The sequence below is a fragment of the Suncus etruscus genome, chromosome 11 (genome assembly GCF_024139225.1).
Source record: "Suncus etruscus isolate mSunEtr1 chromosome 11, mSunEtr1.pri.cur, whole genome shotgun sequence".
Taxonomy (NCBI): Eukaryota; Metazoa; Chordata; class Mammalia; order Eulipotyphla; family Soricidae; genus Suncus; species Suncus etruscus.
Genome location: NC_064858.1, coordinates 83,372,975 through 83,397,193, shown reverse-complemented (window position 1 = coordinate 83,397,193; position 24,219 = coordinate 83,372,975). Strand labels below are relative to the sequence as shown.

General features: G+C 32.3%; 2 protein-coding genes across 2 annotated transcripts in view; one reads left to right on the top strand and one right to left on the bottom strand.

Moving 5' to 3' along the window:
- DNAJC14 (DnaJ heat shock protein family (Hsp40) member C14) overlaps positions 1-24,219 on the top strand; it is a 1,080,043-nt gene that overhangs the window by 996,564 nt on the left and 59,260 nt on the right. The window lies entirely within an intron of this gene.
- LOC126022145 (olfactory receptor 6C2-like) lies at positions 4,131-5,081 on the bottom strand. The gene has a single exon (XM_049782994.1). The coding sequence runs from the start codon at positions 5,079-5,081 to the stop codon at positions 4,131-4,133; it is 951 nt and encodes a 316-aa protein (XP_049638951.1).

The window sequence follows — 24,219 nt, the reverse complement described above, 5'->3', positions numbered from 1 at the left end:
TAAATATTATTAAAATGGCAATACTCGGGGCTGGAGAGGTGGTGCCAGAGGTAAGGTGTCTGCCTTGCAAGCACTAGCCAAGGAAGGACCACGGTTTGATCCCCCGGCATCCCACATGGTCCCCCCAAGTCAGGGTCGACTTATGAGTGCTTAGCCAGGAGTAACCCCTGAGCATCAAATGGGTGTGGCACAAAAAAACCCCTGCAATACTCGACAAAGCATTCAATGCAGTTATTTTAATGCAGTTCCTTTAAAGATACCCATGACATTCTTCAAAGCAGTGAATCAAATACTCCTGAAATTTATTTGAACAAAAAACACCATAAATAGCTAAATCAACCCTTGGGAAAGGAATATTGGAGGCATCACTTTCTCCAATTTTAAATAGTATTACAAAGCAATAGTCTTAATACAGCATGGTATTAAAATAAAGATAGACCCTCAGATCAGTGGAATAGACTGGAGTATTTAGAGAATGTTCACCAGGCATACAGTTAAGTAATCTTTGATAAAGAGCCCAGAAAGGCAAAATGAAGTAAGGAAAGTCTCTTCAACAAGTGGTATTTGGACAACTGGTCATCTGGCATGTCTTAACAAAGCACCCTCTTTTGCTTCTCCTAGTCATATTAGTCATACACTCCTAGTAATTTGGGTTACATTCCCCTAGTCAAATATTTCATATTTACCCTTTTCCTAATCACATAGTTTCGTTTTCTGCCAGTTACATAGTTCATGTCCAAAGACATGATACGCTCTCTTGAACATGACTTTCCTTTGTTCAACTTTTCTATGTGAAGGTAAATACTGTTTTCTTTATTGGTTGTATAACTGCTTAAATATCTTTGCCACCTAGGTAGTAAAGTATTGTCTCACTGCAATTGCTCCCATAGGCTTTATTCCATATGCTGCCTGTTTTCGATTTTCTTCCCCACCTTAAGCCAACCAGTGTGAAGTTGCAAAATCACCCAGGATCAGACATCACAGGCATCATCAACATTTAAAGAAATATAAATAAATAAATGTTCTCAGATAAATGTTAAGAATGATTATTATCAGGTAGTGTTTACTTAATTTCCAAAATATCTTGGTAATTTATGAACATAAATTTTATTAAGTACAAGTTCCTCATACTATTGATATCACATAGCTACAACTATATAATAGTAATTATTCATACCATGTTATATTTCATACCATAATATTTAATTTCGATCTACTCTTTTAATGTACTCAGTAGGTCTACTTTATCTACTGAGAAAATTTGCCTTCACATAAATAAGAATATCCCTTTGCATGTAATATATATATATAGATTATTTTACAGTCTCTTTTGTGGTATGATAAACAAAATATAATGTTATTACTTCAGTGGCACATTATACTATTAAACTGAGATTTAATTTTGTGCTAATAAAATATTATAATTCATAGTTGACCTTTGACTTTAATGAAATTAACTTGGAAGTGACTTTTTGAAAATTCAGTAGTTCACACCTAGAAGTATTCTAGTGCCATACAGTGTTGATGATACAAATCAATCCTTGAAACGTGAAAGTCATAGTCATATATATCTCATTAAGCTAAATACATTAGCATATATCAATTTTATTATTGTTGTTACTGAGTCATACCTAGCATACCCAGAGAAAGAGATTTAATTATTCTCTTTCTACTCAAGCATCACTCTGGCAGGAATTAGAGGACTATATGGGTTTTTTATGTTGACTGTTTTCACTTACAATTATATCCTTTAGTTATCAAATCAAATCAAATAATAAAGTAATACTTTATTAAAATACATAATTAGCAGTTTAATTTTCTTTCTTTGGAGAACATGTTGATTTTTAGTGTTAGATATTTTTATTTTTGTATTATTATTCCAAATTTTAAGAAGTGTTAAAATCATCATTACTTTAATAATTTATAACATATGTAAAATATTATAAATTTATAATTTTCATCATAGAAACTGAGAAACTTGTAGTTTTTAATACATAATATTACATAACTAAAATTCCAAATAGCATGCAAGGATGCAACTAACATGTTAGAAAATTTTCAGGAGACATATATACATAGATCAAATTTTTACAATTGTCACCTTAAATATTATTTTTAATCTTACTCAAATAAAAGTACAAACCTTTACTGAGTGTACATATTATCATACTACTATCTTTTTGTATGTTACACATTCTGAAAGAAAATACAAAAGCATCATTAATATCCATAAATGATTCAAAATTTCACTACCTTCCTAAAGTTAATTAAAGCAACTGTTGAGAGTCAAAATAAGCTATTTCAACTATATATATATTTCTTTTTTTTGTACTATATTCAGTAATGTTCATAAATTTTTCAGAATTCCTGCTCAGGGAAAAGGTGCTGGGTACTGAACTTGAAGTGACAGTGTGTAAGAGATATGATTATTTCCCCGAATTATATCTCCAGCCCAATTATTTGATTTTTACCTTATGTTTAGTCATTATTGTAGGCATAAAGGGTAGAGTTTAGCAGAAAACCACCAGTCAGCAGAATGGAAGTCCAGGTCTTTGTCACCCTATTGTATTTGATCCTTGACATTACATATGGTCCCAAAAGTAGTAATTACAAGAGTAATTCCTGAGTTCAGAGACAGGATTAATCTCTGAGCACTGTTAGGTATGGCCCACCAAGCAAAACAAAAGAAATAAAAGCAAAAATCCAGGTTTGAGACACAATGCATTGGATAGGGAGCTTGACATGCATGAAGCTAACCTGGATTAATTTGCTTGCATCTCATGTGGTCTCTTGAGCACTGCCATGAGTGATGTGTAAGACCCAGGAATAACCCTAAGTTTCATTGTATATGTTGTCCCAAAACAAAACAAAAAGTGAAAGATACAAGCTGCTGAGTGCAGACCACAATCTATAAGTAGAAAAATCATTGTCATTTTAGTCAATAAGCTATAAATCTTATTTAATCATATAAAATATAAATATCACAAATATTTCCAAGCAAATCATAGAAGTCACTTTAAACTTGAAACAACACTCTGGGAAAATGCAGATATTTTGGTCAAACTGAAAGGAAATGCTATAAGAAAACAAATGGCTATACATAAATTTTGAAATTAAGCATGCTGAAAAAAAGTAATACAATGTAAATGTAAACTATTTGATATAAAGTATATTTTAAGGGACCACAGATATAGGGCCTCTGAACCAATAGTCCTATATGACCCTGAGGAATATAATTTGGAGTAATTTGTGGGTCTCTTGAGCCCTGCATGGAAATCCCAAAAGAATAATATAAATAAATTTAAAATAACAAAAGCATATGTGAGAAAATTATAGAGTACTACATATATAAAAAAGAAAAAAATTAAACTAAACAGGTAATTCTTTTTTTGCTTAGAATATGTCCACAAAAATCTCCATATAAAGAAGTGAGTTAGTTTATAGGTACATTAATAAAACATTACTATAAAATATTGATAGAGTTTTTTAGAAAATAGCTTTTCTTCAAAATTATTTTTGATAGTTCACAGTTTCTCTTCTTTATTTTTTTTATTTTTTTATTTTTTTTGGTTTTTGGGCCACACACGGTAACGCTCAGGGGTTACTCCTGGCTATGCGCTCAGAAGTCGCTCCTGGCTTGGGGGACCATATGGGATGCCGTGGGATCGAACCGCGGTCCGTCTCCTAGGCTAGCGCAGGTAAGGCAGGCACCTTACCTCCAGCGCCACCGCCCGGCCCCCGGTTCTTATATAATTGTGAACATTTGTTTCTTTGAATTTACTCTATATGTATGCACATGAAAACAATTACAACAGATGTAAAATAGACATGAAATCATCTAGATAGAATTATACAGGTCAATATATGAGTAAATTATTACTGAGCCTTAAAATAACTTATATTTGAATGGTTTTGCTTTACAAACTCAGATAAACTAATCTACATGAAAGAGTGAGTTTATCAAACTATTATCAAATACAGGAGGATGACAAATGGACAAAATATATTGTCAGAATCCTGAGCTCATTGTATACTTAATACAACATGCTCTTTATTTCTTGAGAGCCTTAGATATTTAGAGAGAGGTAACCCTGGGCCAACCTGGGTCAATTACATTTAAGACAAGTTTCTTAACCCTTGTGATATCTCTGTGGTCCCAAAATTAGTAATTTATTTACCAAGTCAGTTAAGGCTTGTTTTACTTGTTTGTTCCTCAAGGTATAAATAAATGGGTTTAACATAGGGGAGATGGAAGTAGCTAATAAGGACACTCCTTTATTAGTGGCCATTTTATCTTTAGGTGAAGTTTTGATGTAGATAAAGATACAGCTGCCATAAGTTATGGAAACCACTATAATGTGGGAGGAACAGGTGGAAAATGCTTTTTTCTTTTGCTGAGCTGAGGGGAACCCAAGAATAGTGTGAATTACACTCGCATAGGACCAAACCACAAATGCAAGTGTCACTAGTAGGATAAATGCACAACAGAAAAGAACCATCTTCTCCAAGAACTCTGTATCAGAGCATGATATCTTCAGGAGAGGATTAACATCACAATAATAATTGTCAATGTCAGAGTCACAAAATTCCAGTGTCAGTCCAAATCCAAGTGGTGGGAACAATAGCAACAGCGTAATTATCCAACAGCCAGAGATAAGTCTTTTGCAGACTGACTGATTCATGATAGTCACATAATGAAGGGGTTTGCAGATGGCTACATAACGGTCATAAGACATAGTTGCAAGAAGGAAAAATTCAACTATTCCAAATAGGTCTATAAAAAATAGTTGGCATGCACAAGCATTATAGGATATGGTTTTATCACCTGTTGCTATACTGTATAAGAATCTAGGAATACAGGCAGATGTGAATGAAATTTCTAAGAAGGAAAAGTTTTGCAGAAAATAGTACATGGCTGTTTTAAGGTGAGAATCCGCAAATGTGAGAAAGATGATGGTCAGATTTCCAATAACGCTCAGCATGTAGGTGATAAGTAGAAGTATAAAAATAAGAATATTTAGCTGTGGGTCTTCTGTTAATCCCAAGAGGATGAATGTAGTTACTGGTGTGTGATTTCTCATCCAGGTTTACGACTTCTTGATCTATGGGCAAAATGAAAAGAAGTCAGAGAAAGATTAGGGAAAGAACACTACTTTTATTTATTTATTTTTAATTGCTTTTATTTTGCTTCAGTTCGCTTTGTAAAATAAAACTAGACTGGGAAGCCTAGTTTACCTTTATTTATTATTGGTTGGCAATATTGAGCATATTCTTTGATTTTAAGATTTCCATATCTAATATATTTTGGTAATGGTATTTAATTAGATTGATACCTGGTTTTCAATATTACAAATTAAACCTAAATTAGAAAAAATGTTTTACATGGGAATCAGATATAGAGATATTTATAAATGCACACATTTGTATATTTGATCAAGAATTTTTATCAGCATTTGAAAAGATAATACTACAGGCAAATAGCTTACCTTGCCTATGATAAATTCAGGTTAGATCCCAACACTACATGTGGTGCCCTGGGTTTTCACTTGAGTGATCCCTGAGAAAGCTATAGGAGTATACTGGGTCTAATCTCATCTGAGAGTGGTCACAGAGCCACCCTCAAAGTTTTTGTTAAGAATTGGATGGGAGAAGATAGGGACAATTCGACTTATTTTAAGGCCTTGCTCTTGGTCTTTTTAAAATATGCACTGGGGAGTATATCTGGTGCTAGGGATTTGTCTAGGGTCACCTAAAAAGGAAAAAATTTCTCCTGACCTAAGGTCAAGAGTTTAACAATAATAACAAAACTTTAAAATCTCTGCCATTGTGATACTACTTAATATGCTACAAGAATATGAATTATTTTTATCATGAAATTAAAATAAATATTGTTATTGAGCTACAAAAATAATTCATATTGAAAATATCAATGGTTTGTAAACAACAGTTAATTTTTGTTTTTTGTTCCATACCTGGTGGTATCATCTGGTGGCAGCTACTCCTATGGTGAGTGTTCAGGGGATCATATAGGATCTGTGGAATCAGACCCAGGTCGACTGTATGCAAGGCAAGTAACTTACATTTTGTTGCAGTCTCAAAGCTATCATTTTTAAGATCATTCAATAGCGACATTCCAAAGTATCATGAGATTTTTTTTCAATAACCTAAAAATTTCTATTTACCTCTTCAATTATAAAAGACTTATTTATTGCATATAATTTTCTACAAGAATAATGACATAAAATATTAGAATTTTTTCTTTCCTTATAAACACAAATTCAGCTAAGTTTTATTGATCTACCTAAAATATTTTCATGGATGGCTCATAAATCCTAGGGACACATATGATATAAATTTATATCCATATCTTAAATAATTAAAATATGTATCATGACAATTAATATATATGCAATCCAATCACATAACATAAGAATCTCTCTAAATATTTTCTGTTGGTTATGCAATACTTGCCTTATTTTCTCTCACAGATCATTTTGTTCTCTTACACAAGAGAGTTTAGAATATATCACGCATGAATGAATAAAATACTGATCATTGGGCAGTTAAGTATATCACAGTCACTGTTTATGGATTCATTATCCTTTCTTCAAAATAAATTAGGTTCTATTTATTTGTTTGACATAACATGATTAATATTATTATTTCTCACTATGATATTATATAATAATTAAATATGTATCAATCATTGCATATAATATTAAATACTTATTATTTTTATGTATCAACAGATGGTCTAATTTTTATTCAAAATAAAACCAAAATTTCCTTCAACTTCTAATTTTCAGATTATCCTAAACTATGGCATGACTTCTAGAGAAATAAAAGTAAGAAAAATTTAATTGTTGAGAAATCTTGGTTCCTATATGAAACATTGGTCACTTTGGCCACAAACAAAGCTCACCATTACAGAAGCTGATTATTAGCTTTCTAGAGTGTGCTAACAGAGATAATTATCATTAATATTATAATAAGTATTCATAATATTAATGTTAGTATAACTGTTGTATATATTTATAGTTAAAGCAAAAGTTAGCCAATTAATTTTAATTTTCCCTTTAATTTGACATTATACACTATACAACACGCCAGACCTCTTGCATCACCTCCTCATTCTTATTTTATGTGTGTTTTATATTCAATCTCTATAAATTTATTTCCCTTACTGTTTGATAATATTTTTCAAACCGTATCCCAATTCTACCTTATCTATTTCTATTTGTTCTTAAATATTTCCTACACACCATGTATTTAAGATTTTATATATCTTATAAATGACCATTCTGATCAAATCTGTATCTAAAAGCATCACAACTTACTAAAATTTATTTACTCATTATGAGATGCTGTTTCCTTTATGACAATAATATACCATTAATACCACTAAATACCATTCCTTATTTATTGTCTGCTAAAAAAGCATTTACCTTTATTTCTGATTGAAAGCTACAATGCTTCCTTGTTTTTCGTTTCTATCTATGTATCTTCAATATTATTTTTTAAAATTTTGATTTTTGGATATACACCAGGCTGCATTCAGGGGTAATTCCTGGTTCTTCACTCAGAAATTATTTCTGGCAGGCTCATGGGAACTAATTTTCAGTATGAAGCATGCCTGGTCCTATGGTTGAGAGCAGTGGGCAGTGAAGAGAAAATTACAATGTTAAAATATTCAACTGATCACAGGGTGAGAGGGAAGTGGAACATTGTTGGAGGGAAATGAATAGAAGATTTGTGTCAACACATTAAGTGCCTGAAACCCATTCAGGAATAAATTTGAAATTCACAGTGACAAAACTTTAAAAATATATAATAAAAATAGAGTGAAATTACTTCAAAAGTAAATGTGCTTGGTTATCTTATTACTGATGATAGCATTTATGACCATTGATTTATAAAGTTAATGCATTTCACTTCTTAGTGCATCAACTTTTCAGTCTTTTAAATTCCTTGTGCTTCATGATCACTTATAATTTTCTACTTCATATTTATTCTTTTGAAATTTACCAATGCACCATTTAAACCACTCCATATAAGTTCATCATTAACTTCACACTTGATTTTCTTACTAAATTTAATTCTGTCTTCATCAAGTCATGAAGTCTCAATGTGCCATACTTACCTAAAGATTAAACTATCCCTTATATTTCTCTTTTTCACTTTTACTTCTCCCTTTTCTTTCTCTGACTTTTTCTTTCCCTGATTTTTCTTTAACACGTTTTTTTTTTATCTTCTTAATGATTGAAATGATAATTCAGCTACCTGAATTCTTCTAGGCAATCTTCTCTTTTATTGTTTTCTGTCACAAATTATCATAAATAAGATGGTTGAAATAGATTTATGATTCCAAAATTTGTATATATAGAATAGAGTGTTAAATTTAATACGCAATATACCTAGTGTTATGCAAAAGTCTTAAAGAAAGAAAATATACATATGTTACCATATTTTGGAGTGTTCTGATTCATTTGCTTAAATCTACTCCTGATTATTTCCTGTTCAAAATCCAGGTTTATATCTTCATATATTGTATTGACTAATTCAAACTTCCAAAGCAAAATATTAATTACATTATCTATTTAGCTGTATCCAAAACAGAGTGAATATTGATCAATTTTATTATATTAAGTACAAATATTTTTATTTGCATTGCTTTCTATTCATATGAAATTTGATTTTTAAATCTAAAAATATTAGGTTTTTCACAAGTGTTTGTAATGAATTTCAAATAGCTTGTTAATTAATTCACTTCTGTTCTCTATCACATTACTAATTTACTTTGAGTATCTACATAATTTTTAAGTATGGCAAGTATATTGATATACTTTTAATATGTCCTTTGGGATCTCATTAAGCTTCTACAAGTACAATCAGAATCATTTTATAATATTAGACCTTTTATGTTATACTGTACTTATAGAGGAATGAGATTTCGATGTATTTATCACTAAATTTCTCTTCACATTAGAAACAGCTCTAAAATTTTGTTCACTCTCACAACTAGGCTAAGCTGAATTTAATGTAGAAACAGCTATGAAAATCAGCTATAGGGCCCGGGGAGATAGCACAGAGGCGTTTGCCTTGCAAGCAGCTGATCCAGGACCAAAGGTGGTTGGTTCGAATCTTGGTGTCCCATATGGTCCCCCGTGCCTGCCAGGAGCTATTTCTGAGCAGACTGCCAGGAGTAACCCCTGAGCACTGCTGGGTGTGGCCCAAAAACCAAAAAAAAAAAAAAGAAAGAAAATCAGCTATAAAAAAGTAGAGGATAAAGAACATTGTCAAACATTGTCAAATTGGTTTTAAGATAAGTCGAGTGTTGATATTATTAAATGTATAAAATACACATTATGTTTGAGTAAATTGATAATTATGGATGAAGATAATATAATTTTATTAATCAGAGGACAACGGATTTGAAAGGAAAATAATGGAGGAAGCAAGATCAAACAGTCATATGAAAAATGTATATCTTAATGGTTTAAAACAAGATTATTATTCTGGGATACCTGTGTCAAATTCTACTGATATGGTGTCATGAAAAAATAAAAAAGAAAAATTTGGGGGAGTTATTTCTCTTGAATATATCAAACAGAAAGAAATAGGAAAAATATTGGTTTTATAAATTTACATGAAATGAATTAGATATGTTCATACAATTTTCCTATTCTCCAGACTAGCAGAAAGTTATAATTTGTTTAACTACTGTGAATTTTTTTCCAAATTAACAGATTTATAAATCCTGGGGGAAAATTATCTTTTCTTGACTCTCTGAGCTAAATTATCACTCATCTTATAGTATTTAACCAACACTATTTCTATTTCAAGAAGTTTTTTTGGTGGATTATTTGTATGTTTGTTACACCTGGCTGTGCTCCATGTTTACTCCTGAGTCTGTCCTTTTGGAACACTTATGGAAAATTTGGCGAATGATATATATTGGTTGGGATTGAACTTCTTCCACACTGTGTCATTATAGGCCCCTTTTAAATGTTTTGTATAAAGTATTATTTAGGATAACTTTCCTAATATTAAATTGCCAATTTACTATCACTTAGAATTTTCAATCAAAGCTCTTAAATTTGATGGTAACACTTTCCAGCCTCAAGTTTATTTCTAATAAAATAAGTTCTGTGAAAATCTCTGAAAATGTTAAAAATGTATTTAATACATTTCTTATAAACCAAACTGCTATACTTTTAAAATCACTCTCAATGAAACATAGGAATAGATTTTCTATTTGATTCTATTAAAATATCTGCCACAATCAGAAATTTGCTTTTGAGATTAACTAGTAAGGATCTCAAATCTTAACGTTGTTTTACTAAAAAAAGATTTAGTCAATTTATTGTCTACAGTTCTGTAGCTTACTGCCCAGGTTCACTTAGTCATTTTCACCAGTAATAACTGGTTTGTTCAGTTTATAAGTATTTATTGAAATAATACACATTGAATATTTTGGTGACTAGGAAAAGTTAAAACGTTGATTCCAAATTCTTTTCCTTCTATGGTATTATTGGCCTTAATTTTTATTTGTTTTATTCTGAAACGTAAACTACTACTTTTGCACATTAAACAAAAGCCTCATAAGTATGCATTTCATCTCCTGAAATATCTGTATAGAAAGCAAATTTTAATGACTAGAAAAGTTTGATATCTTTGAGTAATTAAAGGCAAAGGCTATACAATTTTTGGTCAGATGCATGAGGTTTCTACATATCTTTTCAGGTATGTAAAATGATATAAGAAGATAATTCTAATAGTTAACAAATAAGTTAAGATTATCATTATTCTCCATGTGAATGTAGAATTATTTTTAACAGTAAGATACCATTAACTAGCTATACTTTGTTTCATGGATACTTACAAAGACGTATATCTTGATAGTAAATTAATATATGCAAATTTTATTTTTAGTATGATACCATCAATATTGCTAAGCAAATCTTAACTGTGGAAGTATGGTTACATTTGAATCTAATTAAGTTATATAGGTTTAAACAAACTCTTGAAAATTTATAAATTAGATTTATTTTACATATTCAGAAAAATAATCTGCTCCATTAACTTGAATTTATATAAAAACAAATTTAAAAAATATATGTGGTGATACTGATGTTGTTATACAGAAAAAGTAAGCAGAAAATGTTATAACTTTAATAATCTAAGCTGTAAAATACATATTGTATCTAATCAATGTATATTTCAATAGTTTATTTGTTATTACAATTTTTATAAATATAGGTAGCAAGTGTTTAACTCAGACCAAGGAATTATAATGGTACATAAATACAATGATAATACAAAATTTAAGTATACTTACCCAAGATATGGAAGATAATCCTGTAGTTTTAATACATTAATAAGTTTCCTTCCATTTTATGACACTATTCTTTGGGTATTAATGTAATCACAAAATTTTTATTACTATTGCCATGAAACGTCACTATTGAAAAGTCTATAAAATTTTGATTATTGGAAATTGTTTCTAACTAATAGTAAAGTAAAATTTCTCTTTAAAAATGTGAGAAATATATGAACACTTTAAAAATATATTAAAATAAATAGAGTCTGACAGCTCTGAACTAAAATAGGCTATTTTTTATTTTACTTTTAAGGGTGTATGGGCACACTTGCTGGCGGTCAGGGATAACTACTGATGGGTTGGAAATTGAACCTGGGTGGGTTGCATGCAAGGCATGTGCCCTACTGCTGTAGCTACACAGCCCAAATATAGAATTTTAAAGTATAAATTAAATTGAACATTTTATTTCCACATCTCACAGTATCATAGGAAAAATATTATCCTCTGTGGATAAATGTGTGGTCCTTTGTGACCAAAATACACATGTGATTAAATGAAACTAACAACTGAAATTTGGCAAAGTATCACACAGGTATCATTGGGAATTATGTCTTTAGGGATAACATGCAGTAACTTTCCTAGAAACATGCCTAGCATTTAGCAGTCTGATGAAAAGCCATATATTTGGAATCTTCTAGAACAAGATACCAAAGTATAAATAAAATATATATTTAATTTTTACAGAATTGATTGGGCAACATCACCAAGAATGAACAATTGTTATTTTTCCAAATAATTATATTTTGTATAATATTTGTAATTATAATTATATTTTATTTTATAATTATACCCTTTAACAGTTTTAGGAATCTTTATAATAATTTTAATATTCATGTTATTGATGTATACTTACTGTACATTTATATCAACATAGTGTCCATGGCTCTCAGACACTGTCCTGGTGTCACTTCTACCCTGATGACATTTTTGCATACTGTTTGGTAACCTCAGTATTGAAGTAAAATTCCAAGAGTTGTCATTTGGTATATGTCCATATTTCTTTTACACTTTATTAGTAGTATACCTTCTAGCTTCACATTGTAGGCAAAGGCAAGATTTTATGTTTTGTTATGGCTGTATAGTATTTCATTCAAGATTAGTTACTATTTATTTATTTGTCCTCATGCATTTGATTTGTGTTTATTACTGATCTAGTTCCATTTAAAATGAACATAAGTATGCACATATATTTACAAATTAATATTTTTATATTTTTTCTTTAAGTGTCTAATAGCCAAGTGGGTTAACTTGGCTCTACTCATGTATATATATATATATATATATATATATATATATATATATATATATATATATATAGGAAGTCTCCAGATTGTGTTTTATATGGGTAAAATTAAAGGACATTTCTACCAAAGTTTATCATTGAATGAGAGTTTACTTGATAATATTGCCCATCAAGTACTGGCTGTTGGTAGAAACCAAGAAAAGAGTTAAATTGAATTATGTTTTGATGTAAAATTAGCAAGATGAGGTCTGCATAGGTTTCTTGTAGTCATGATAATGATAAAATTGACTTGTTAGAAAATTCGAGCACTTTCTAGACCCCATATGATTACCAGTATTCCATATGGTCCCCTCCAAACCTGTCAGGTGCAATTTCTAAGCACAGAAACAGAAGTATCCCCTGATAGTCACTGGGTGTGGCCTAAAAACAAGAAATAAAAAAGAGATAAAATTGTATCAAAAAAACCCTGCAAAATGTGATTCACAAAGAAGATTCAAGTGAACAGAAATGCATTCTCTGCTCTTGTTTTGAGAGAATTTACATAATTAAAATGGCCATAGTTTCCAAAACATTGTATGGTTTCAATGAAGTCCTTCTAAAGATATCCATACTTCTTTTTTAAATAAATAAATGAAACACACTAATACTCTATTTTTTTTCTGGGAGATATTTTCATTCCATGATGAAACAAGCAAAAGTGTTGAGCGGTGTTTTACCTCTATTCTGGTTACTTTTCACACATACCCAGTTTTCTGCCTTTGAAGACTGATTTCAAGCCAAGAGTTTGAGAACATAAAACCACAGATTCAACATGCAAAATGTATCGGTCAATTCTGTTGTCTAACAAACAACCTCAGAACTTAAGTGGGTTACAACAACTTATTTTGCACACAGGTGTGTGAACTAATATTAATTCTTCTGGGCTAACCTAAGATGGGTGGAGTTTATTGCTGAGGAATTAATTAGGCTCAAGTCTGTTTATGTATTGTCTCTTTCTTCATTGAATTCTTAAGGTAGTTCTTTAGATAGATCACAGAAATTAGTAGAAATACTAGATATCTTTTTTTTAACCTGAGCTTTTATCCCAAACAAGACTTTTCCTACTAGAATTTTGTACCAAGCAGAACCAAAACAAGCAAAAGAAAAAAAGGTGGATGGAGGAGGCTACCTTTGCATTTGGAAATAAATACACTAAGAGGAATAACTATTAATGAACTAAACATACAAAGAAAATATAGATATTCCCATTAAGTCTTTTGAGATAGTCTTGGAGGGTTGAGATTCAGGGAACATTTCTGCCCTACCTCAGACATTCTATCCTTTGATCACTGCAAAAACTAAGATCATTAATCACAGAAAACTGTCTACAACAACCGTGATGGAGCAGAACATCTGGAACCAAAAAGAAAGACTTTTTCCTTGACTTCATCCTAGAACCTGTGAAAATACCAAGATCTCTAATTATAGAGGAATGATTTTGAGCAGAACATTTCCTGGCATCATAAAAAGACCTTGGGGTTTAACAATGAGCATGTCTGGAGCCTGTAGTTTTTCAAATGATAGTTTGCTTCAAGGATGGAGAAATCCTGTATCTCTTAGGCCAAGGGACTCTCTTTATAATCTCCCCAATACTTACTATGCCTAAGCAAAACAAAAACACTTGCAATACCAGCCCCCCTTCCTTTTTGTTGTTGTTGTGTATTTTTGTCATTGCTTGTTTTGGTTTGTCTTTTTTCTTTATCTTTCTTCTTTTATTTATTTTTTTCTTTTATTTTTTTCTTTATATATATATACATACACACACACACACACACACACACACACACACACCCTTCAACAGTGCAACATTCCCATCAACAATACTGCAAGTGTCCTTCCTCCCCACCCCACACTGGCCTGGGTGGGCTTCATGTCAGGAGCTGGACCCTTCAGTCCTACTCTATTTTGTCTCTGAGAATCATTACATAAATGTTTTTCATTTTTCTCAAAACGCAGAGTAGAGTGAGACCATCAGTGTTTATCTCTCTCCCTCTGATTTATTTCACTCAGCATAATAGATTCCATATATGGCTAAAATGCACATAAAAAATGCTCCACATAACTAATCATCAGGGAGATGCAAATCAAAACAACTATGAGGTACCATCTCAAGCCACAGAAATGGGCAAACATCAGAAAGAGAACAAGCAGTGCTGGCAGGGTAGTGGAGAGAAAGGAACTGTTATTCACTGCTGGTGGGAATGCCGTCTAGTCCAACCTTTATGGAAAGCAATATGGAGATTTCCCCAAAACATGGAAGTTGAGCTCCCATACGATCCAGCTATACCACTACTAGGGATATATCTTAGGAACACAAAAATACAATACAAAAATCCCTTCCTCGCAGCTATAATCATTGCAGCATTGTTTACAATAGCCAAACACTGGAAACAATCTAGATGCCCCTCAGTAGATGAATGGCTAAAGAAACTGTGGTACATATAGACAATGAAATATTATGCAGCCATCAGAAGAGATGAAGTCATGAAATTTTCTTATACATGAATGTATATGGAATCTATTGTGCTGAGTGAAATAACTCTAATACTGTAAAATGAAAACACTCTGAATTGAAATTCACATGGAACAATAAAACCCCTAGTTAAACAATCCTTGGAAAAAGAGGATGGTATTTTTCACTCTCAACCAACTTTTAACTCTACTAAAATTGTAGTAATTAAAGTAGCATAGTTTTGGAATAAATATAGAATGTCAGGTCAATAGAATAGACTTTAATATTATGAGACAGACCCTCATATGTACAAACAGTCATCACTGACAAAAGAAAAAAATATGAAGTAAAACAAGAAAAACCTCTTCAAAACTGTACTGAAGAGACTGGTCATTTTCATGACAAAAAATAAAATAAGACCTATTTCTAGTGCGTAAAAAGTGCAATCTATATGGAATAAAGACTGTAACGTCAGACTTGAAACCATTAAGTACAGAAATAAAATCATACTCAGAAATTCCCCATAGCATAGAAGGTAAAGGCATATTTAATGATTAAACACCATAATAAGGCAAGTTGTCTCTAACATAAACATATGAGACTAGTATAAAATAAGAAGTTTCTGCACCTCAAAAGAAAGGAAGACTATAATACAAAGAATGACCATGGAATTGAACATATACATGAACACTCATCTGACAAGGAGTTAATATCTAAGGTATAGAAGACACTGGCATAATCTAAAAAGCAAAAAAATCAAAGCTGATCCAATATAGCAAAAATGTTGTACATAAAATTCTTTAGAGAATATAAATGGCAAAAATGCTTATAAAATATTTTGAGTAGCTAATCATCATGGAGATGCAAATAAAAACAATAATGTAATAGTATTTCCCACCACAGAGATTGGCACACATCAAAAAGACAAGAAAAAACAGTGTTATCAAGGTTGTAGGGAGAAAGGAACTCAAATTCAATGTAGATGGGAATGTCAACTGATCAATAGTTTATTTTGTTAAATAATACGTAATTTCCTCAAAAAAAAAAAAAAAACCTAGAAGCTGAGTTTTCATTCAACTTAGCAATCCTTGAAATAAACTCTGGTTACCAAAGAATAATGTAGGAAAGGCATTTATATTTTTATATTTACTGCAGCACTATTAATATGGCTAGATCTGGAAGAAAACCCAATAAACAATAAAGATGAGGGACTGGAGTGATGGCACAAGCGGTAGGGTGTTTGCATGCAAGCGCTGACCTAGGATGGACCGAGACTCTATCACCCGGCATCCCATATGGTCCCCCAAGCCAGGAGCGATTTTTGAGTGCATAGCCAGCACTCAGTAATCCCTGAGTGTCACAGGATGTGGCCCTAAACAAACAAACAAACAAAGAAACAACAAAACAGATGAGCCAACAAAGAAACTATGGTATAAATACATCTAAATATAGATTTCTATACAACTATTTGGAAAAATGAAGTCTTTTTTTGTTTGTTTGTTTTTGGGTGATACCCGGTAGCACTCAGGGGTTATTCCTAGCTCTCTGCCCAGAAATCATTCCTGGCAGACTCCTGGGCATAAATGATGCCGGGATTTGAACCATTGTCTCTCTGCATGCAAGGAAAGTGCCTTATCTCCATGCTATCTCTCTGGCCCCAAATGTATAATATAGATATGTTTAATTATATATTATACAGCTGTTAGGAAAATAATGTCATTTTCTAATGATTGCTAAAAGTTAGAAGTTAACTGCTAATTATGCTAATAATACTCATTATGTAATATCATCATATACATTATTACATAAACAAATATATATGTATATATAAAACACAGTTTCTTTATTCATTCATTTGTTCTCATGCATTCAAGTTACTTGCAGATTCTAGCTTTTGTGAGTAATGCTTTAATGAACATAGAAATGCAAAGGGATTTTCTTAATTGTGATTTTGGTTTCTAGGGTATAATCCCAGGAGCGTTATTGCTGGATTCTATGGAAGCTCAATTTATAACATCTTGAAGAATATTCATAATGTTTTCCAAAAAAAGTCTAAAGCAGTAGACATTCCAAAAGGAGAAAATGAAGAATATCTTCCTTCCCCTAGGTTTGATCACAAAATAAAAGTCAGCATTGATATGGAAGTCAAAAAGGATAAAGAAAGAGAAATATAAAGAAAAATGTATGTTACTCAATGAACAAAACCAAGAAGAATAACCTTTGAATCATAAAAATATTATAAGATGAGGAAAAAGAGAAGTAGAAAGAGTAAGTGACAAGAGATATAGTGGAAGAGAAATTCACCACTGTCTGTAGGGAGGTAGCTATGCAAATTAAAAGGCCAAAGTTTACCAAACAAAACATAAGATCAAGACAAATAATTTTTAGCCCTCTCATCTAAATGAGATCTTTGTAAACATTCTCATGCAAACAAAAAATAATGACATTTCTTATAATAAAGCTGGCCCTAACTTAATTACTGGAAGGTCCATTCTATAAGCCAAATAGCCAATTGTAAAAGTAACAGTCCTACTCAGTAAAATGACAACACATCCCTTTATATCAATTCTCTCTCTATAAGCCTTTTGTTCATGAACATAGAAGAATATGTAGAATAAGACATCAAAGTACTGTGAGATTTCAACATGCTATTGTCTTCCATGGATAGATTCACTAAACAAACTGTAAAAGACACAGGAACCCTAAATTTGAAACTAGAAATCTTATTTAATGGATCTTTATAGGTCTTTCTATCCCGAAAAGGCTGAATATTCATTCTCCTCTAGCACATATGGACCATTTACCAGAATTAATCACATTTTAGGATATAAGTCTAACTTATATTAGTTCACAAACATAAGAATAATATTGAGTAATAGCAGATCAAAATACCATACATAGACATATACCATGGGAAAAATGAAGAAAATCTAATATCTGCTTCTTTTATATGCTGGTTTTAGATCCCAGATATGTTTTGAGGTTGATGTTCTTTCCCTTGCATTTCATATTTTGCTTCTTTTTTTCCACTTTAAGTACTATGATTTTTTTGGTTCTTAACATTTGACAAAAAAAAATTGACATTGTTCTCTTTAAATAAAGTTAGTTATATTTCCATTTGTGTATACTTTGTTGAGTTTGAGCCTATTTTTTGAACCATAAGGCTATGCTCAAGGATGTTTTTTACCTCTAGGCTTAGAAATCACGCCTATCACTGCCATGTAAATTTCTGGGGATCTGAGTCGGGTTGTCTGTGTGAAAGGCAAGTGTCCTACCCGCTATGCTATCTCTCCAGCCCAACTCTAGGCTTCTTGGATATGTTCACAAATATCTTTCCAATCACTGGCAATATTTTTAGTTATTGTATCTTGTAATATTGTTTTGTCCCTTTCTCACTCATATAGACATTCCTAAAATGTAGGGATCAAAATATATAATATATGTAATAATAAGAGAATTTTGCTGTTCTCTATAATTTGTATTTTTCTATGTTTTCTATATTACTTTCAGTTGCTGTTGTATTACCTCTTCTTTAGTAATTTTAGCTTCTGCTTTAACTTCAAATTACTTATAGTTATTGTGATGCTGTATCCTGTTCTATGTATACTAATTATTTATCTTTCAATTACATACTGATAAAATAGTTAATATTTTGTATAAGTTTCTGGATCTGATTTCATTTTTCTTCATAGATAAATTATTTCTTCTATCATCCTGAAGAATATTGCCTTTAAATGATATTAACATTCTTTTTGAGATGGAAGATTTTTTTAGATTTCTATTTCCTCATGCTTTAGAATAACTAAAAAGCTAAAGTGACGTGAGTGTGCTACAACAGTAAGCAGTGGAGGAGTGCTATAATTTTTAAATATAGCCAATTGTGCTGAATCCTGTAACAAGTACACTGAGGAGTGGTCTCTGAACATAAGACCAGGTGGTAAGCCCCGAGAACAGCTAAGTATGGTCAAATACAAAGAGAAATAAGTAAATTAAATAAAATTTTATTAAAAATACACTAGGGTTTATGGCTGAAGTTGAAAGTTCTCATAATTTTTGTTTTGTATTTGACCACAGACATTCAATATTTCATTTGACTGATGATGTAATTCTTTCCTGGAATGAAATTTACACTTTGCTTTTGTTACTCCCAGTGGAAGCAGTGGAAGTTAAAATCTTAAAAAGTGTTGAAATAATCACATATCCTATTATGAACTTAACAGGCTCTGTCTGTTAATTACTTTATAATAGATGTTTTCTCCCACAAGGATTATTTTATTAAAAGTACCTGCTTTATACAAGAGACCATTAATAAAATATTATTAACCACTGGTACTTTTTTTTCTCTATTCAGAGCCTAAAGCACAGAATATAGCTTAGAGGAGAACTAATTTTGGGGCTGGTGAGGTGGTGCTAGAGGTAAGGTGTCTGCCTTGCAAGCACTAGCCAAAGAAGGACAGCAGTTCGATCCCCCGGCTTCCCATATGGTCCCTCCAAGCCAGGGGCAATTTCTGAGCGCTTAGCCAGGAGTAACCCCTGAGCATCAAATAGGTGTGGCCTGAACCCCCCACCCCTCCCCCCCAAAAAAGAGATCTAATTTTGAGTGCAAGCACCTAGTTACATTTTTTTAGACTCATCATCAACCTATTTATAGATTTTAAGGGAGAACTAATTTTTGAATGCAGGTACCTATCTATATATCTTTGACTCATCTTCAATGTATCTGCCTGTGTTTGTTACTGCGATGTAACATATCTATTCCAAATTAATTGGAAGTGATCGGAGTTCTTCAACAACTATAAACTAAAGAGTGGTGGGATTTTGTTCTGCTATACAGTTGTATCTTTGTTGTCTCAAGTTTCTTCTTTCTTATGTCACTGTCATTCTACTTCCACTGCAAGGAAAGTCTCACTGGTGATATATGTTTGTTGTAGCATATATCCTTTGACCTGGTGATATCTCTCACAACTGTGAAGCTATGCCCCTGGGTATACTTCTGACATTTGTGGATGTGCCACGAGTCAGTTCTTTTTATTTCTATTAGCTCCTTTACTTGGATTTTTATATATGAATTTATTTAAAATTTACATAACTGAATTTCCTTAAAATTTTCTCAATATTTCATGTATTATAATAATATTACAGAGCCGAGAGATATCGCAGTGGTAGAGTATTTGCCTTGCATGCAGCTGACCCAGGACCGACCTGTGTTAGATCCCTGGTGTCCCATATTGTCTCCCAAACCAGGAGCCATTTCTGAGTGCATAACCAGGAGTAGCCCCTGAATGTCACTGTGTGTGGTTCAAAAACCAAAAAAAAAAAGTTATAATACTACTTACAAAGTTAAAGGTTTAAATGTAGCTGGAGCCCTTCAGAGAAAGACTTCGACCACGCAGAGATTGGACTCCAGTGAATTACATTCTCATGCCTTGTATGCAAAGCCCTTGAAAGAAGGCCATTTATTAGACCAAGGCAGCCTCACCCCAGGAGGGGGACAGGGAAATAGAGCAAACATCTGGCATGTCTTATGTTTTTAATAAGTAACACCTTTGTTTAAGCAACATAAATACAATCATGATTGTAGTTGGGTTTCAGTCATAAAAAGAACATCCCTTTTCACCAGTGCAACATTTTCACCACCAATGCTTCCCATCCCACACATCCCCACCCATGGCCTGTATTCGAGACAGGAATTCTAATTTTCTCACTCATTATAATTGACATAATAGTTGTAACTGTAGTTATTTCTCTTACTGCACACACCACTCTTGGTGGTGATCTTCATATCAAGAGCTGGTTCTTCCAGCTCTCATCTCTACTGTCTCAAGGCATTATTATAATAATGCCTTTTATTTTTCTTAAAACCCATACATAAGTGAGACTGTTCTGTGTCTATCTCTTTCCCTCTGAATTATTTTACTAAACATAATAGTTTCCATGCCCATCCATGTATAGAAAAATTTCGTGAAGGCATCTCTCCTGATGGCTGCATAATATTCCATTGTGTATATGTACCATAGTTTCTTTAGTAATTTATCTATTGAAGAGCATTTTGGTTGTTTACAGGTTCTGACAATGAATATAAGTGTGAGGAGGGCATTTTTATTGTGTGTGTGTTTGTTCCTAGAGTATATTTCTAGTAGTAGTATAGGTGAATATATGGGAGCTCAATTTTCAGTTTTTTGAGACATCTCTATTTTGTTTCCATAAAGGCTGGACTAATTGGCATATTCACCATTAGTAGTAAATGAGAATTCTTTTCTCCCAACATCCCCAGCACTGATTCTTCTTTTTCTTTGTGATGTGTCCCATTCTTTGTGTTGTGAGATGGTACCTCATTTTTGTTTATTTGCATCTCACTGATAATTAGTGACATGGAACAATTTTTCATATGCCTTTAGGCCATTTGAATTTTTTTTTTGACAAAGTGTCTCTTCATTATTTCTCTCCATTTTTTGATGGGGTTAAATTTTTTTCTTGTAAAATTTTGTCAGTACCTTGTGTATCTTAGATATTAGCTCCTTATCTGATGGGTATTGATGAATAATTTCTCCCATTCTGTTGGTGGCTTTTGTAACCTGGTCACTATTTACTTTGAGGTGCAAAAGGTTCTTAGCTTAATATATTCCAAGCTGTTTATCTCACTTTCAGTTGCTTGGAGAGTGATGTTTCCTCCTTGAAGATGCCTTTAATCTCAGTGTCATAGAGTGTATTGTTTATGTGTTGTTCTATATACCTTATGGTTTTGGATATGATATCAAGGTCTTTAACACATTTTGACTTGATCTTTGTGCATAGTGTTAGATGGAGTTCTGACTTTACTTTTTTTGCATGCGACACCTCATCAAGAAGGTCATTCACCAACACCAAGTAGGTTTCATTTCAGGAATTCAAGGATGGTTTAATATATGTAAATCAATCAGCATAATACTTTATGTCAACAAAACAAAGTAAAAACCAAATAATCATATTAATAGATGCAGAGAATGAATTCGATAATTTTCAACACCCACTTTTGATTAAAAAACACTCATCAAGATGGGAATGGAAGGAACTTTTCTCAATATAGTCAAGGCCATATACCTCAAGCCAATAGCAAATACTATTCTCAATGGAAATAAACTAAAAATCTTTTCACTAAAATCTGGTACAGGACAAGGTTGATCTCTCTCAGAAATTTTATTCAACATAGTGTTGGAAGTTCTTGCCATAGCCATTAGGCAAGAAAAAGTTATTTAGTGCATCCAGATAGGAAAAGACGAAGCTATGCTCTCACTGTTTGCAGATGGCATGATACTATATTTAGAAAACCATAATGACTCTACCAAAAAACTTCTAGAAGAAATAGATTTATATAGCAAAGTGGCAGGCTACAAAATTAACACACAAAAATCAATAGCCTTCTTATTCACCAATGACAGAAAGGAAATGGACCTTAAGAAATAATACCATTAGGGCCAGAGCAAAAGCAGTGGTATAGCTTTTGTCTTGCACGTGGCTGCACGTGCCTTGTACGTAGGATGGACTGCAGTTCAATCCCCCAGTGTCCATATGTTCCCCCAAATCAAGTGATTATTTCTTACTGCTTAGCCACGAGTATCCCCTGAGTATCATTGGGTGTGGCATAAACCAAAACAAAACAAAAAACAAAACAAAAAACCATTCACATTAGTGCCATACAAAATCTATTATCTTGGCATCATAGTAACTAAAGTGGTAAAGGACTTATACAAAGAAAACTACAAAATTTGTTTCCAGAAATAAAAGAGGACACAAGGAAATGGACATACATACCCTGCTCATGGATTGAGAAGATAAATATTATTAAAATGGCAATACTCGGGGCTGGAGAGGTGGTGCCAGAGGTAAGGTGTCTGCCTTGCAAGCACTAGCCAAGGAAGGACCACGGTTTGATCCCCCGGCATCCCACATGGTCCCCCCAAGTCAGGGTCGACTTATGAGTGCTTAGCCAGGAGTAACCCCTGAGCATCAAATGGGTGTGGCACAAAAAAACCCCTGCAATACTCGACAAAGCATTCAATGCAGTTATTTTAATGCAGTTCCTTTAAAGATACCCATGACATTCTTCAAAGCAGTGAATCAAATACTCCTGAAATTTATTTGAACAAAAAACACCATAAATAGCTAAATCAACCCTTGGGAAAGGAATATTGGAGGCATCACTTTCTCCAATTTTAAATAGTATTACAAAGCAATAGTCTTAATACAGCATGGTATTAAAATAAAGATAGACCCTCAGATCAGTGGAATAGACTGGAGTATTTAGAGAATGTTCACCAGGCATACAGTTAAGTAATCTTTGATAAAGAGCCCAGAAAGGCAAAATGAAGTAAGGAAAGTCTCTTCAACAAGTGGTATTTGGACAACTGGTCATCTGGCATGTCTTAACAAAGCACCCTCTTTTGCTTCTCCTAGTCATATTAGTCATACACTCCTAGTAATTTGGGTTACATTCCCCTAGTCAAATATTTCATATTTACCCTTTTCCTAATCACATAGTTTCGTTTTCTGCCAGTTACATAGTTCATGTCCAAAGACATGATACGCTCTCTTGAACATGACTTTCCTTTGTTCAACTTTTCTATGTGAAGGTAAATACTGTTTTCTTTATTGGTTGTATAACTGCTTAAATATCTTTGCCACCTAGGTAGTAAAGTATTGTCTCACTGCAATTGCTCCCATAGGCTTTATTCCATATGCTGCCTGTTTTCGATTTTCTTCCCCACCTTAAGCCAACCAGTGTGAAGTTGCAAAATCACCCAGGATCAGACATCACAGGCATCATCAACATTTAAAGAAATATAAATAAATAAATGTTCTCAGATAAATGTTAAGAATGATTATTATCAGGTAGTGTTTACTTAATTTCCAAAATATCTTGGTAATTTATGAACATAAATTTTATTAAGTACAAGTTCCTCATACTATTGATATCACATAGCTACAACTATATAATAGTAATTATTCATACCATGTTATATTTCATACCATAATATTTAATTTCGATCTACTCTTTTAATGTACTCAGTAGGTCTACTTTATCTACTGAGAAAATTTGCCTTCACATAAATAAGAATATCCCTTTGC

What these genes read in the sequence shown, in the direction of transcription:
- LOC126022145 (XM_049782994.1), bottom strand. Translation starts at nt 5,081, where the DNA reads ATGAGAAATCACACACCAGTAACTACATTCATCCTCTTGGGATTAACA.